The 16,891-nt window shown below is 44.6% G+C and overlaps 1 protein-coding gene across 1 annotated transcript in view; it reads right to left on the bottom strand.

Annotated features, from left to right (window-relative positions):
* Nucleotides 1-16,891, bottom strand: part of spire2 (spire-type actin nucleation factor 2) — a 127,009-nt gene that overhangs the window by 14,551 nt on the left and 95,567 nt on the right. Inside the window, exons 7-11 of the mRNA XM_070896977.1 lie at nt 14,176-14,302; nt 10,705-10,880; nt 3,982-4,195; nt 1,568-1,707; nt 454-591 (exon numbers count right to left, since the gene is read on the bottom strand). Of these exons, the coding sequence (XP_070753078.1) occupies nt 454-591; nt 1,568-1,707; nt 3,982-4,195; nt 10,705-10,880; nt 14,176-14,302 (795 nt within the window). The remainder of the gene's footprint in view (nt 1-453; nt 592-1,567; nt 1,708-3,981; nt 4,196-10,704; nt 10,881-14,175; nt 14,303-16,891) is intronic.

Raw genomic sequence — 16,891 nt, forward strand, 5'->3', positions numbered from 1 at the left:
CACCTTTAATTCCAGCTCTCCAGTGCTGCACTTGCCTGTGACCTCCTTTTATATACCACACTGGGACAGGTATGGAGTGTCTCCTGCAAGTGCACCCCTGGTGGTAAGGTATGCTTATTGTTACAAGTCATATCCAGTTACAGTCATGTGTAGCATGGTAAGGTACAGTTATATACAGTAATGTGAGATACATGACAATTATGTTGATTGAGGGACATATATTGGCCAGGACACCGGGGATAACTCCCCTGCTCTTCTTCGAAATAGTGCCATTAGACCTTTTACATCCACCTGAGAGAGCAGATGGGGCCTCGGTTTAACATCTCATCCGAAAGACGGCACCTCCAACAGTGCAACACTCCCTCAGCACTGCACTGGAGTGTCCCTGGAGTGGGACTTGAACCCGCGACCTTCTGACTCCGAGGTGAGTGTGCTACCCACTGAGACACATACCTTTCCCTTTCTCAGGTTGTTGTAGAGCTCTTTGTTTTGCAGAAACTTTTCCATTTCAGCTTTCACTAAGACTTTCCGAACACTTATAACCTCCTCCACAGTCAGGGACAGGCTCTCCACTGGGTGACTGAATTCCTCCTGTAATGAAAAATATTCCATACTCAGTCTCCCCGCACTAACCTGCTAGAATTTATAAAGAGAGGACACACCGTGGTTTACAGAAACAGAAACCACTGAGCCATATAGGGCGCACAACTCAAGGTCTGGGGCTACGTCACCCAAAGGTTTATGTTTTAAATAAATCACTGAATCCTGTGCTGCTTCTGGTTCACTCATTTTATGGGTTTATTTAAGTTATTGCTAAAATGAAATAAAATGGCTTTATTCAGACAGGACCTTAAATCATACAAGACGGCTGTGTGCTTTCAGTACACAGAGGTCGTGATGTATTATTTGGCAAGTTCAATATGGAATTAGGCTGGCCAAAATCTTCAAACAAGTAAACATTGTAGAATAATGCCGAGGATAATGTTGGTCAAGGTGTATTAAGCTGCTGCATAATACACAAATGGATGATTCAGGCACTTCTGTGAATGTTTTCTCTATGACAACCTAGTTTACTACTCTTGCAGGCTGCAAAGGCTTTTCAGCAATATCATCAGGGCCATTACTGGTGCCCTGAACTGGCCTTGTTTGTGGATGGACCTCCTCTCTCGATAGGCCTCTTCGAATGGCAAAGTTACGGAGCACAGAGAAGACAGTGATCTTGAAGACCCTGGCAGATCGATATTGCAAGATGCCCCCTGAAACACTGCTTCAAAATGCCAATAGTTGACTTCAATGAAAATGAAAATCTGGAGAGGTGTATAACAGGGTATTGATTCAATATTGCCCCATTTACACAATTGGCAAAAGTTAAAATTAACCTCCATTATCTCTACAAATCAAACACCAGCATTAATAATTAACCAATACAGACAACTGATCTTAAATGTACTAATTCTCCCTGCAATGAAACAGCTGCAGAGTGAGTGACTACAGGCAAACATTTTGCACCTTTAAAATGTGAAAACACAAAGCTTGCCTGGAAGTGAGAAGAGGTGCAGGTACTCACCAACCACTGGCGTTTGGAAGAGTTTAAACTGGTTTCTGGAATACCCTTCGCAGAATGGGGGAAGTCTCCCTGTACTGAATAAGAACGAGTGCTTCGAGTTGCCTGGGAATCCACAGGCCACACCTCCTTACTCTGTCCTTCTGAAAACACAAACAAATCACATTTGTAGGAATTTGGTGCAGTAGAAAGCAAGATCAAAGCCCCTCCTTTCTTTTTCGCCAATTTTCTCCTCTCCCCACCTCCTTTGAAGTTGTTGACATATTTGAGGGATATGATTCCTTGGGTGTCCTCTGGTACCTCTCGGACGTGGTCATTCTTCATGTGTAAGCCCAGCGTCAGCTGGCAATTCAATCTCAAACGACTAACAGCCAAGTCCAATCATGTCCTCATCCAACACCCACACGACCAGCAGAGCTTGCATGGATAGCAATTAAGGGTGGGAATGCTGGCCGAATTGCTCCTTCCTAACCCAGGGATGCTGAGCTTTGGATTAGGGAGGAGAAAGCTGAGAATATACTTGAGCTGTATGACTCAGCTATTCACCCCTTTAACCAACTGAGCAATCAGAGGAAGCTGAGAACCTACTGAATATGTGCATCAGAGGATTTTATGACCTATTCAGTTGTCACATAATACTAGGTACAAATATATAGTACACAAAAACTAGGTTCTGGCCTGTGAGCTCAATTTTGTGGTCAAATGTTTGAAAAAAATAAAGGTTCACATCATTCACAAGCTGTTGTTCCATTATTCAGATTGAAAGAGATTTAGCTACAATACACCAGTGACTACACTTCAACTGTACTTCGTTGGCTGTCATCATCATAGGCAGTCCCTCGAAGCGAGAATGACGTGCTTCCACGCCAAAAAGGGACGAGTTCGCAGGTGTATGTTTCAATGAAGGACCTAATATTCCAGATCCAGAACTACATCGTGAAGGGTGGAAGATGCCTGTGCTTGGATTTTTTTAACATGTGGTGGCTGTTGCACACCAGCCACCACACGGGCTTGACAGAGCTAGGTCTTGGTCCAGTGGCAAGGATTACCCAAGGCTAACTGGAGACCAGCTCTGCTGCAGAGACAGAGTGCGCACACATATCAGTGTGGGCTGGCCCGTGCTGCCCCATGGTCTTCGCCTCTTCTGGGCCCCAGATTCACGCCTCTCTTGGGCCCCGGTCACTTCCCTCTATGGACTCTTGCCGCTCCTTCGTCCCTCCTGCTGTGTCTGCCCGCACTGCAATCAGTGACCTGGCTTCGTAGCCGTCGCCCTCCTGCTGCAGCACGCGCTGCTCCCTGCAGTGGTCTGTTGCCTCACGCTGCTCCCTCCACTGGCCCCGGCCTGCTGATGGTGTTGCAGGCCGGGACTGTGCCGATTTCCGGGCTGGGCCGCCGCACGCTGCTCCCTCCACTGGCCCTGGTCTGCTGATGGTCTTGCGCTTGGGGATCCTGAGGTTAGGTTCTGAGGTTGTGAAAGGCGCTATATAAATGCAAGTCTTTCTTTCTTTATATGAATTTACTGATTAATTAGAAAGAAATTTGAAAAGGACAACCTCTGCAAATAAAAAAATAGCACACATATCCACCCAAAATAGGATACTCACTGCATCAAAACCCTGTTTCTTGCAGACGTACTCTAGCTTGGTTTCATGAACTTACAATAAACTAATAAAAGTTTAAAGACAGAATGCCTATGGAGAAGAAATGAAATCCGGCACAAAAGACCAGCTCAAGTCCCCGTCACTTCATTGTTCATTTCCCTATAACAGCACTGCCCACGAATATGAATCACGATCAGGTGCGACAGTTACCCCTTCGGGTGACAAAACTAGATAATTGAAGTCAAGGAACTGTTTGGTGGTGTTGTTAACATTTAGTTAGGAGCTCAGTGTTTGTGTTGCTCGAGTGCCTGTATAAACCCCTCTATAGTTCTTTTTAAAAACAGCCATACAGGTTCTACAGGTATTACAATTATATCAAATTAAAAGTTTCAAAAGTAAAGCAATGCTTCACTTGCTCACAGGTAAAGTCCTTTAATCTTTTTACAACTCATTGGTTCGATTCTACTGCCAACTGAGGTGCTAAAATTTATTCAATCCTCTCACTCAACTATTTGAGCATTTAGCACTCTACCAGAAAGTCATGACTTTGAGTCCTCAGGCTGGTTGTCAGGAACTTCCGAGTCCTGGTTAGAAGAATTCCATTATTTATTAGCCAGGCCACTACATTGAATGTTAAACAGTAATGATGGGGGTGGGAAAGGTCTCAAACTGAATTGTTTTGTCAGCCAATCACAGAGCAGCAGTCACGGAGAAGCCTGCGGCCCAGATTATTCTGTTCTCTCAGCTGAAGGGAGCGTGCCGTAATGAGTGAGCAGTCTCAAGGGGAAAAAGGAAGTAGAAATCACATTAACTCACCTTTGTGCAGAGACACAGCTCCAGTTACAGTCTCGGTCCCCGAATACAGTCCCGCGTCAGAACCCTTCGATGAGAGATAAGCCGATTCGGATTGTGACAGGGCTAACTCGGTCTGTAACTGGGTGAGATCACGTTCTGAGAATGAGCGATCGCGTTTTAGAGGAACCGGGGAGCTGGTAGCCCGTCGCATTTCTCCATTTGGTGACTCTTCCTCCTGTTAAAATAAATAATGTAACACAACGAATGCTTCTGAGTTTGTGCATCACTCAAGTCTGTTCATGAGCTGCTTCTTATTCTAAACAACATGGAGATCATTACTGCCATTTGATAAAAGGTTATACTGAAAATGATGGGTCGAGTATGAGCAAAAGTCACACAAATGTTATTATCCTAATGTCCCAAATCCTGGTCATTTATTGGCGATCTCTGACACCAGCAACTTTGCTCTCTTGTACATTTAACCTTACTAAAATAGTCATGTGACCCTTTAGTTTACAATTTAGTTCACAGTTATGGTAGAATGAAGCTGTCATTTAAAGTTATACATAGAGAATGCAAATCTAAAGCCTGGCACATAAATAATAAATCCCACTGACATATAATGTAACACATAGCACTTTCATAAATGGCCATGATGCTAAATATAATAACGTTCCATAAATGAACAGCATTAATGAATTCTCAAGTAATAATGCAACTTAACCTTGCCCCCATGAATCAGGCCCAAATACTGGACGGTCAATTCCTATTAAGAATAATGAAGATTCCCATTTTTAGGAATAAAGTCCCATTGCCCGATATATTTTGGCCTGGTATTTGTGGCTTGGATGGCAGTGAACTGGCAGCGTTCACAGTCATTCCGACTTTGAAACTGAACATCCTGAAGTTGCCGTCTGTCATTCACAGCTCCGACGCAGTGCTGTGCCCCCGTGCCCCCCCCACACAGAGCCGGCAATCAGTGAAATCTCTCAAATCAGGGAAACTGACTAAAACTTCGGCTCTTCCGCAGAAATGATGCTGTTAAATTCCCCACTAAAAGTTAGACCCAAAGGGATTACGTGCAACTGGGATTTTAACAGCGTATTGACTGCTAAACAAAGGTAAAGGGCCTGAAAAACTAATTTTAATTTTGTGCATTATGAAATTTATCCATTTTAATAAAAATAAAAATTGTTAAGAAACTTTAAAAAAAATGTTCATGTTTATTTCAGGTTTGCCTTTTCCCCATGGGAGTCCCAAGCTTTGTTTTGCTCTCTCTAACATTTTTTTTTAAAGTTGGGGCTAGAAATTGCATAGTGCCCCATTTGAGGAGATAACTTTTGTAGGAGCGCGAAAGTATCGCCGGACGCCAACCAATTCTAGCAGACGCAAACTTCTGGTTCAGTACTCCAGGAGGGAAGTGGAGGGCGAAATCAAGCACTAAACCAGGCAAGAGGGGCGGTAGTGGCAGAGCGCTGCACAACTGGATCGGAGACTCCTTCTGTCATGTATTCAACTGTCATTGAAACCCATGTATAAACTGACCCAAGTTGTACACGGTGAGAGCATTGACCACTAGGTGGTGAACTTGTGAGAGACACTCCTAACCTGGACTTTGTTATAAAAGGGAAAGCTCCACCCGCCTTCATCACTTCAGTGCTGGCTAATAACGATTACTGGTCACAGAGTGACCTTCGCTCAAGTACGGACCACGTGTGCATTTATACTGTATAGTAAGGACATATTATTGGCGACGAGCAACTGGTATTTAAACCACGCGAGCATGACCACTAGCAGCACAGAAGAGAGGTACTGTGTTGGTGATGATTGGGATGCTTTTACTGAGAAACTACAGCAAAGCTTTGTCACGAAGGAATGGCTGGGACAGGATTCAGCCGACAAACGCAGGGCTCATCTCCTGACTGTTTGTGGATCCAGGACGTACTCCCTGATGAAGGACCTTCTCGCACCAGAGAAGCCGGCGGACAAGACTTTTGAAGAGCTCAGTAAGTTGATCGGGGAACACCTTAAACCGGCGAGCAGCATGCACATGGCGAGACACCAGTTTTACACGCACCGGCGGCGAGAAGGGCAAAGCGTTCCAGACTTCGTGACAGACCTCCGGCTACTGGCGAGCCTATGTAAGTTCCCAGATGCGTGCAGAGCGGAGATGCTGCGAGACTTTTTTTTATTAAGGGCATCGGGCACGCTGGGGTTTTCAGGAAACTGATTGAGACCAAAGTCTTGACCCTGGAAACGGCGGCTTTGATGGCCCAGACATTTATCTCAGGGAAGGAAGAGACCAGAATGATGCTTGACAAAAATCTTGGTTTAAATGCAGCAAATGGACAGGGAGTCAATATTGCTAACATGGCACACAGTTCTCCAGGCAGATAGGGGCAATCAGACATGCCCGAGCATGTAGTCGAACCCAAAGGGGGAATTCAAAAGAGACAATGGCTAGCTGAACGGTGATTCATGCCATCACAAGGGACAATGCAGCCAGTAATGGGGCCATCAACACCTGTCAATGGTGCGCTTAAAGACAGTTACAGAGACGGTCAGAGATGATCGACTGGTAATGGACCTTTTGTTTCCAACAACGGCCCGATGTAAGCCCGAGGCCAAATGGACATTGGGGGAAATCGCTGGAAGCTGAACTTCAGCGAGTTCATGTGGAGCACATATACAGTTCATACACCAGGACGCCACCGATAATGATGAAAGTGCTCCTCAATGGCATCTCAGTATCAATGGAGCTAGACACGGGGGCCAGCCAGTCCCTGATGAGTACCAAACAGTTCGACAAGTTGTGGGCGTCCAAGGCCAGGAGGCCAAAATTACTGCCGACTGACGCACAGCTACGGACTTATACAAAGGAGATCATTCCGGTGCTAGGCAGCGCCATGGTAGTCGTGACCCACAAAGATTCGGAGAACAGGTTGCCACTCTGGATTGTCCCGGGGGACGGTCCCGCACCACTGGGGAGGAGTTGGCTTGCTGTCATGAACTGGAAATGGGGCGATGTCAATGCAATTTCTTCTGTGGAGCGAATATCATGCTCACAGGTCCTGGACAAATTTGACTCACTATTTCCATCCGGCTTTGGCACTTTCATGGGGACCAAGATAGTGATTCACATAAACCCGGACGCCAGTACACCACAAGGTCAGAGCGGTGCCGAATGTAATGCGGGAAAAGATAGAAGGCGAATAGGACCGCCTGCTGAGGGAAGGCGTCATCTTGCCCTTAAAGGGAGGGGCCACTGCTGCAGGCTCTGCATTAAATAGAATCCCCTGCTCGCTGACGGCAGCCACAATCCGCGACGATCAGCCCCAAGCACTCAGTGCAGGGTTGATCCAAAATAATGCACGGAGGGTTCATAAAAGATTTTTCACCTACCTCACAGGTGATTCCTTTAACTACCACTCCCCAAGCAGCCAGCCTACCCTTACAACGCCTCCTGCAGCTGCCGGTGTTGACGCCCAGCAATGCTGCAGGGGACGGAACCGAAGTTCGCATACGGGGCGGTACCGGTGCGCCGGATGACGTCACGATCTCCAGGACGCAGGAGATCGTGATCTTAGGGTTTACCAATTCCCACTGCTAACCTGCAGGGCAGGTTTGCGGGCATCGTTACTCTCACTGCGCTTGGTCGCAGAGCCGGTAGTGCCCCGTTATTGCCCCCCGGAGGCGCAAAGGAGGGCAATTCCTCCCCCTTAGAAATTCCAGGTTGATGATTTCTCAGTAATATGGTGCAAATAAAAGGCAACAGGAACTAGTATTGCTCGAGTACTATACAACATTCAAAGTTTTACATCACAATCTTCATTAAACATTCACCGATATCTGTGCCTGGCATATCCAGTACAAACCAGCATGTCAGAAATAAACAAAAAATGGTAACAGATTAAAAGGGAGGACATTTAATGGCGCAGGCATACTGCAACGCAAAAGTAACAGTACAACTCTGGAGTCAGGTCCTATTGCAGCCCTTAGAGAAATCAGCTAACTCAGCACAACCATGGATACACCCTAGCATCTTTAGGGGTACAGTAGTTTAGTGGTTATGTTACTGGGCCAGTAATTCAAAGACATCTGAAAATCAGAGACTTTAAAGAATTAATATATAATTTACAACATACATTCCTTTAAGGCACAAAACCCCCACAAGAAAAGTGATCCAACCGTGGCTAACAAGTATTAGATCAAAGGAAGAGGCTTATAATGTTGCCAAAAAGAGCAGTAAGCCTGAGCATTAGGAGGAATTTTAAAATTCAGCAAAGAAGGAGCAAGACATTGATAAAGAAAGGAAAAATAGAATGAGAGAGTAAACTAGCGAGAGACATAAACACAGACTGTAAAAGCTTCTATAGGTATGTAAAAAGGAAAAGATTAGCTAAAGTAAATGTGGGTCCCTTACAGGCTAAGACAGGAGAAATTATAATGGGAAATAAGGAAATGGCAGAGAAATTAAACAAATGCTTTGTGTCTGTCACAGAAGACACAAAAAACCTCAATGAAATAGTGGAGTATCAGGGGTCTGGTGAGAATGAGGAACTGAAAGGGTAGTAAAAAATATAGTACAGGAGAAATTAATGGGACTGAAAGCCGATAAATCCCCTGAACCTGATAGCCTACAGCCTCGGGTTTCGAAAGAGGTGGCTATAGAGATAGTGGATACATTGGTTCTCATCTTCCAAACTTCCATAGATTCTAGAACGGTACCTGCAGATTGGAAAGTAGCAAATGTAACCCCGCATTTTAAGAAAGGAGGGAGAGAGAAAATGGAACTACAGACCAGTTAACCTGACATCAGTAGTAGGGAAAATGCTAGAATGTTATTAAGGATGTGGTAACAGGGCACTTAGAAAAGAATAATAGGATTCGGCAGAGTCAACACGGATTTATGAAAGGGAAATAATGTTTGACAAATCTGTTCCGAGTTTTTTGAGGTTGTAACTAGCAGAATAGATAAGGGGGAACCAGTGGATGTGGTGTATTTGGATTTTCAGAAGACATTCAATAAGGTGCCACACAAGAGGTTATTGAACAAAATTAGGGCCTCATGGGAATGGGGGTAATATACTAGCATGGATTGAGGATTGGTTAACGGACAGAAAACAGAGAGTAGGAATAAACTGGTTATTTTCATGTTGGCAGACTGTAACTAATGAAGTGCCGCAAGGATCGGTGCTTGGGCCCCAGCTATTCACAATCTATATCAATGATTTGGATCAGAGGACCAATGTAAAATATCCAAGTTTGCCGATGATACAAAGCTAGATGGGAATGTAACTTGTGAGGAGGATGCAAAGAGGCTTCAAGGGGATAGAGACAGGCTAAGTGAGTGGGCAAGAACATGGCAAATAGAATATAATGTGGAGAAATGTGAAGTCAGCCACTTTGTTCGTAAAAATAGAAAAGCAAAGTATTTTTAAAAATGGTGAGCGATTGGGAAATGTTGGTGTTCGGAGGGACCTGGGTGTCCTTGTACATGAATCACTGAAAGTTAACATGCAGGTACAGCAAGCAATTAAGAAAGCAAATGGTATGTTGGCCTTTATTACAAAAGGATTTGATATAAGAGTAAAGGCATCTTTCTGCAATTATATAGGACCCTGGTGAGACTGCACCTGGAGTATTGTGTACAATTTTGATCTCCTTACCTAAGGAAAGATATAGTTACCATAGAGGGAGTGCAACAAAGGTTCATCAGACTGATTCCTGGGATGGGGGGGGATTGTCCTATGAGGAGAGATTGAGTGGACTAGGCCTATATTCTCTAGAATTTAGAAGAATGAGGTGATCTCATTGAAACATACAAAATTCTTACAGGGCTTGACAGGGTAGATGAAGGGAGGATGTTTCCTCTGGCTGAGGAGTCTAGAACCAGAGGTCACAGTCTCAGAATAAGGGATTGGCCATTTAGGGCTGAGATGAGGAGAAACTTCTTCACTCAGAGGGTGGTGAATCTCTGAAATTCTCCACCCCAAAGGGCTGTGGAGGCTCAGTCTTTTGAGTATATTCAAGACAAAGATCGATAGATTTTGAGATATTATGGGAATGAAGGGATATGGAAATAGTGCAGGAAAGTGGAGTTGAGGTAGAAGATAAGCCATGATCTCACTGGAGCAGGCTCAAGGGCCGAATGGCCTACTCCTGCTCCTAATTCTTATGTTCTTACATGGACTATTAATCCAGAGAACATAAATTCAAATCCTACTATGGCCGTTTGAGAATTTAAATTAAAAACCACCATCTCTAAAAGTGACCATGAAGCTGCTGGATTGTTGGGAAAATCCAACTAGTTCACTAATGTCCTTTAAGGATGGATGTCCTTACCTGGTCTGGTCTATATGTGACAATAGTCCGACAGCAGCATGGTTGACTCTTAACTGTCCTCTGAAGTGAACTAGTAAGCCATTAGGGAAACTATGGATGGGCAAGAATTGGCAGCCTTGCCAGTGACGTCCATTTCCTGATAACGTAAAGAAAAACCTGCCTGGTCTATATAGCTCAACTAAACACTGAACAGTAACTTAACAGCTGATGAATCTGAATGCTCTCTGTTCTGGGGAAATTCACAGAACAGTCAAGTTTTGCTCTTGTAGTTTATGCCATCTGGAATGTATCTTGATTGTAATAAAGGCTTTAACTTTCATCAAAGTTCCATCAGTCTTCACATTGATTGGAAACAGTTCAGTTCTCATTCAGTTTAAGTAGACTATGTAATATTCCTACCTCTGAAATGTTCATTTCATCCATTTCAGCCAGTGTCGGGGCTTTAAGTAGTACCCTGGGTCTGGGCCGCTGTGTACTTCCCATGGATTCGGGAGTTGAGAGATCAATGCATGAAGTAGACTTTAACTCATCAGAGCAGGCATGCAGAAGGCATGGCAGTGATCCAAATGTCACTTCTACAAAGGCAATGAATGCAGAACATGAAGATAAACAATGATTAGCTACTTTAAGCATTGCTAAGTGTAGGACCAATTTTACATAATTTATTTTGCTCGATAAAATAATTTTAAAATATGCATTGAATTAATTTCAATTTAGAATTTTATTTTATAGCAGGTTAAATATATTTAACTTAATAGGAGAACAATCATATTAAGTAGAGGTAAGCCACTTTACACCAGGCTTTCAGGAATATGTTGTGCTGATATGTTCTGGACTTGATTGCAGCTGCACATGGACAATTGAGATTTTAAAAACAAGCACATTCTAACTCAGGCATAAAAAATAAGATCTGACTGTTTGATCGAATCCCATGTAATTCTGATTTAATTCATTTGTTTAGGGATAGAAATAATTGAATTGCACAAACTGGGGCTTGTTATAGGGAATTTATCTCAAGCTTACCCCAGAAGCATTAACCAAATCTCCCTGTTATTCTACAACCTAACAAGTTTCGTCTATTGTATTGGATTTTATGGTATCTGACATCAGATGCCTCCTTGCAAGCAGAGGACTTGCACCAGCCTGCTCTTATGTTCCCGTCCCCTTTCTCACTCACCGAGACACAGGCATACACATGACAAAATCCTCATCAACAATCTTACCATGCAAGCTCAGTGTGTAAGAATCTCTTGGAGACAGCATCTGAGCACGTGTTCTGCTGCTGTTACTGTCAGCCTACAAGACTAGCTTGACTGTACTGACAGTGGTGCTGAGCAAGCCTCACAGTACCTGCATCACTCTCACCAATGTTGCCAAGCACCAGTATAGCGGCCCTCAGTCCTGAGGAGGCTAATTCAGAGCTTTTAAAAAAATTCATTCATGGGATGTGGGTGTCGCTGACAAGGCCAGCATTTATTGCCCATCCCTCATGGCCCTTGAGAAGGTGGTGGTGAGCCGACTTCTTGAACCGCTGCAGTCCTTGCGGTGAAGGCACAGTGCTGTTAGGGAGGGAGTTCCAGGATTTTGACCCAGCGACGGTGTATGACTTGGAAGGGAACTTGGGTGGTGTCCCCATGCACCTGCCGCCCTGGAGCTTCTAGGTGGTAGAGGTCATGGGTTTGGGAGGTGCTGCCAAAGAAGTCATGGCAAGTTGTTGCAGTGCATCTTGTGATGGTACACACTGCAGCCACAGTACATCAACGGTGGAGAGAGTGAATATTGAAGGTGGTGGATGGGGTGTCAATCAAGCAGGCTGCTTTGTCCTGGATGGTGTGGAGCTTCTTGAGTGTTGTTGGAGCTGTACTCATCCAGGCATGTGAAGAGTATTCCATCACACTCCTGACTTGTGCCTAGTAGATGGTGGAAAGGGTTTGGGGAGTCAGGAGGCGAGACACTTACCACAAAATACCCAGCTTCCGACCCGCTCTTATTGCCACACTTTATGTAGCTGGTCCAGTTAAGTTTCTGGTCAATGGTGACCCCCAGGATGTTAATGGTGGGGGATTCAGCAATGGTAATGCCATTGAATGTCAATGAGCGGTGGTTAGACTCTCACTTGATGGAGATAGTCATTGCCTGGCACTTGTGTAGCGCAAATGTTACTTGCCACTTATCAGCCCAAGCCTGAATGTCATCCAGGTCTTGCTGTATGCGGGCACGGACTGCTTCATTATCTGAAGAGTTGCGAATGGCACTGAACACTGTGCAGGCATCAGCGAACATTCCCACTTCTGACTTTATGATGGAGGGAAGGTCATTGATGAAGCAGCTGAAGATGGTTGGGCTTAGGACACCGCCCTGAGGAACTCCTGCAGCAATGTCCTGGGGTGGGAATGATTAAGCTCCAACCACCACAACCATCTTCCTTTGTACTAGGTATGACTCCAGCCAGTGGAGAGTTTCCCCTCTGATTCCCATTGACTTCAGTTTTATTAGGGCTCCTTGATGCCACACTCAGTCAAATGCTGCCTTGATGTCAAGGGCAGTCACTCTTGCATCACCTCTAAAATTCAGCTTTTTGTCCATATTTGGACCAAGGCTGTAATGGGGTTTGGAGCCGAGTGGTCCTGGCAGAACCCAAACTGAGCATCGGTGAGCAGGTTATTGGTGAGTAAGTGCCGCTTGATAGCACTGTCAATGACACCTTCCATCACTTTGCTGATGATTGAGAGTACACTGATGGGGTGTGCATTGCCCGGATTGGAATTGTCCTGCTTTTTGTGGACAGGACCTACCTGGGCAGTTTTCCATATTGTCGGATAGATGCCAGGATGTTGTTGGGGCCTATAGCCTTTGCTGTATCCAGCCGTTTCATGGTATCACATGAAGTGAATTGAATTGGCTTCTGTGATGGTGGGGACAGATATGTAGCATTCATTCGGCACTTCTGGCTGAGGAGATAGCACCAGGTGAATCACAGTGCACAGATGAGATGGAACAAGCAACGGTGCCAGAAAAGGAGCAGAAAACTGCTGCTCATATGGCCATCAATCACACCCGCACTTTGGGAAATGCGTGAAATTGGGCAGCTGTGTCATGCTTGGCTATAAAACGCAACAGCAATAGAATGGTACGGGTCCTGTTAGGGTAAAGGTTCGAGGTTCACCTTTCCTTACTTCCTGTTGCGATTGAGTGGGAAAGAGATAAAAGTGCTGACAATACACAAGCCATTTAAAAAAAAATACATCTGCGGCAAGGAAAATGGCTGATACTGCTGATGAATCCTATACTAATCTGGAAGGTGGTGAAATTGGAAAAGTTGAGGGAGAAAGTGGCCATGACTGCCGCTGGGAGTGTAATTCTTACAGTGGAAGTTGATGGCAGGTGTCCGTGCTGATGTTTCAGCTGTGCTGCTGCCGCCCTGCTGAACCAGTTGTGTGGTGGCTCTTCCCATCCATTGCTGCCACGTGGCCGCAACGGCTTAATGGTGGGTAAAGGCACCCCATCTCTGGGGTCATTTAATCTCCTTAGCATGCTTTCTTTGATGCATCTTCCTTTGGCATGAAATCATATAATCGAGTGTGCTTTGAAAGCAATCCTCATATCTTGCACTAGAATGACAGGAGTGGAATCAGGATGCTCTTTTTCACACAAAGGGTAGTGGAAATGTGGAATTCTCTTCCCCAAAAGGCTGTGAATGCTGGGTCCATTGAAATATTTTTATTAGGTAAGAGTATCATGGAATATGGTTCAAAGGCGGGTAAATTAAGTTGATGTACAGATCAGCCATGATCCAGCGAAATAGCAGAACAGGCTCAAGGGGCTAAATGGCTTACTCCTGTAACCTTCAAGAGGACAAGTATAACTCACCTTTGTTCTTGTTTCTGCCAGCTGTCAGCACCGGTCGAAGCTTCCTTTCCAACTTGATCTCTTCCAGAATTCGCTCGTGCAGACTGCGTGGCTTCTGAGGCTTGGGCCGAAGACATCTTTCAGAGACCTGAGAACAATTAGTCAGAAGCATTTATTTCACCCAGAAGGAGAACCGGTTAAAGCACCGTAATTACAAGAAATTTGAGTAATGTACAAGATTCTAATCTACAATTTGGATGTAATTTTCAAATCTCATGGGGCGATTCAAAATCTCATATCTAACTCATTGATCTTGATTTTTCTCGGGAGACGAGACATATGGATTTAGTAAAAAGTTTAAAATTACAGGCTGCTTGCTACTGCCCATGTACATCCAGCTGAGATGGCATGTCAGTGTAGGCTACAGGCTTCTCCACCGTCTTTGCTCCACTTACCTGATCTGTGCAAGGAGCATTAATAACACTGCCTCACTCCCTCCATGCCAGGTTAGCATTTCCAGCTTTCAATTTGTCAAATCTCAGAATGCTATTCTGCAGACATATGCGAGTATGTGCTGTATCTTGTGTTGAATGTATGTGCCTGTGCACACTCAATTGCACAATGGAGATTTGAAAGAAACTGGAGCACCCCAGCGTGCAGAACCTGCATAATCCTGCCAAGCAGGTACTTACCAGCCCAAGTTGGGCCTATCTTGGTAAATAGATACAAGGTGGTTGATTCTGAGGCACTGTGTTGGCTCCAGCTATTGTACTGCAGCAGACACAATGTGGACCAATTGTATGGGTAGGTCAAATGGAAGCAAAATGACTGAAAAGTGAAATTAAGGTCTACAATTCTAGCGCCAAACTTACTGTTAATGAGGACAAATTCACCATATAAGCTACTAGGGGCAGCACGGGCCAGTCTACACTGTGATGTGTGTGCGCACTAGGTCTGTGCAGCAGAGCAGGTCTCTAGTTGTCCTGGTTAACCCTCGCCACTGGATAAAGACATAGCTCTGACAAGCCCGTGTGGTGGCTGGTGTGCAACGGTCACCACACGTTAAAAAAATCCAAGCAAAGGCATCTTCCACCCCCTCAATTGGCGTTCAGAACTGGAACATCGGGGACCAGACGGTCTGCACCTGGGTAGGACCGGAACCAATGTCCTAGGGGGAGTGTTTGCTAATGCTGTTGGGGAGGAATTAAACTAATATGGCAGGGGGATGGGAACCAATGCAGGGAGACAGAGGGAAACAAAATGGAGACAGAAGCAAAAGACAGAAAGGAGGTGAGTAAAAGTGGAGAGCAGAGAAACCCAAGGCAAAAAACAAAAAGGGCTAATGTACAGCAAAATTCTAAAGGGTCAAAGTGTAATAAAAAGGCAAGCCTGAAAGCTCTGTGCCTCAATGCGAGGAGTATTCGGAACCCAGGAGAGGGCTCTGAGCTAGTTAGAGTGGGTGAGAGCTCAGATGAACAGGACCCCAAGAAAGAATGCAAAAGGCAGGAGGCAACAGAGCAGAGTAGCACTGGGGTAAGGGTAAACCACAAGGTGATAGGAAGGGATAATATGTATGAATATAAGGGGGCTGCAGGAGGGGTCAAACCTAAAAATCATGGTTTAAAAACTAGTATTAAAACACTCAGCCTAAACGCACGCAGCATTCGAAATAAAGTAAATGAGTTGACGGCACAAATCATTATAAATGGGTATGATTTGGTGGCCATTACAGAAACGTGGTTGCAGGGTGGCCAAGACTGGGAATTAAACATACAGGGGTATCTGACAATTCGGAAGGATAGACAAGAAGGGAAAGGAGGTGGGGTAGCTCTGTTAATAAAGGATGATATCAGGGCAGTTGTGAGAGATGATATTGGCTCTAATGAACAAAATGTTGAATCATTGTTAAGATTAGAGAGAGTAAGGGGAAAAAGTCACTGGTGGGCGTAGTCTATAGGCCCCCAAATAATAACTTCACGGTGGGGCGGACAATAATCAAGGGAATAATGGAGGCATGTGAAAAAGGAACGGCAGTAATCATGGGGGATTTTAACCTACATATCGATTGGTCAAATCAAATCGCACGGGGTAGCCTGGAGGAGGAATTCATAGAATGCATACGGGATTATTTCTTAGAACAGTATATTACAGAACCTACAAGGGAGCAAGCTATCTTAGATCTGGTCCTGTGTAATGAGACAGGAATAATAAACGATCTCCTAGTAAAAGATCCTCTCGGAATGAGTGATCACAGTATGGTTGAATTTGTAATACAGATTGAGGGTGAGGAAGTAGTGTCTCAAACGAGTGTACTATGCTTAAACAAAGGGGACTACAGTGGGATGAGGGCAGAGTTGGCTAAAGTAGACTGGGAACACAGACTAAGCGGTGGCACAATTGAGGAACAGTGGAAGACTTTTAAGGAGTTCTTTCATAGTGCTCAACAAAAATATATTCCAGTGAAAAAGGGCAGTAAGAGAAGGGATAACCAGCCGTGGATAACCAAGGAAATAAAGGAGAGTATCAAATTAAAAACCAATGCGTATAAGGTGGCCAAGGTTAGTGGGAAACTAGAAGATTGGGAAAATTTTAAACGACAGCAAAGAATGACTATGAAAGCAATAAAGGAAAGATAGATTACGAAAGTAAACTTGCGCAAAACATAAAAACGGATAGTAAAAGTTTTTACCGATATATATAAAACGGAAGAGAGTGACTAAAGTAAATGTTGGTCCCT

The sequence above is a fragment of the Pristiophorus japonicus genome, chromosome 13, assembly GCF_044704955.1.
Source record: "Pristiophorus japonicus isolate sPriJap1 chromosome 13, sPriJap1.hap1, whole genome shotgun sequence".
Taxonomy (NCBI): domain Eukaryota; kingdom Metazoa; phylum Chordata; class Chondrichthyes; family Pristiophoridae; genus Pristiophorus; species Pristiophorus japonicus.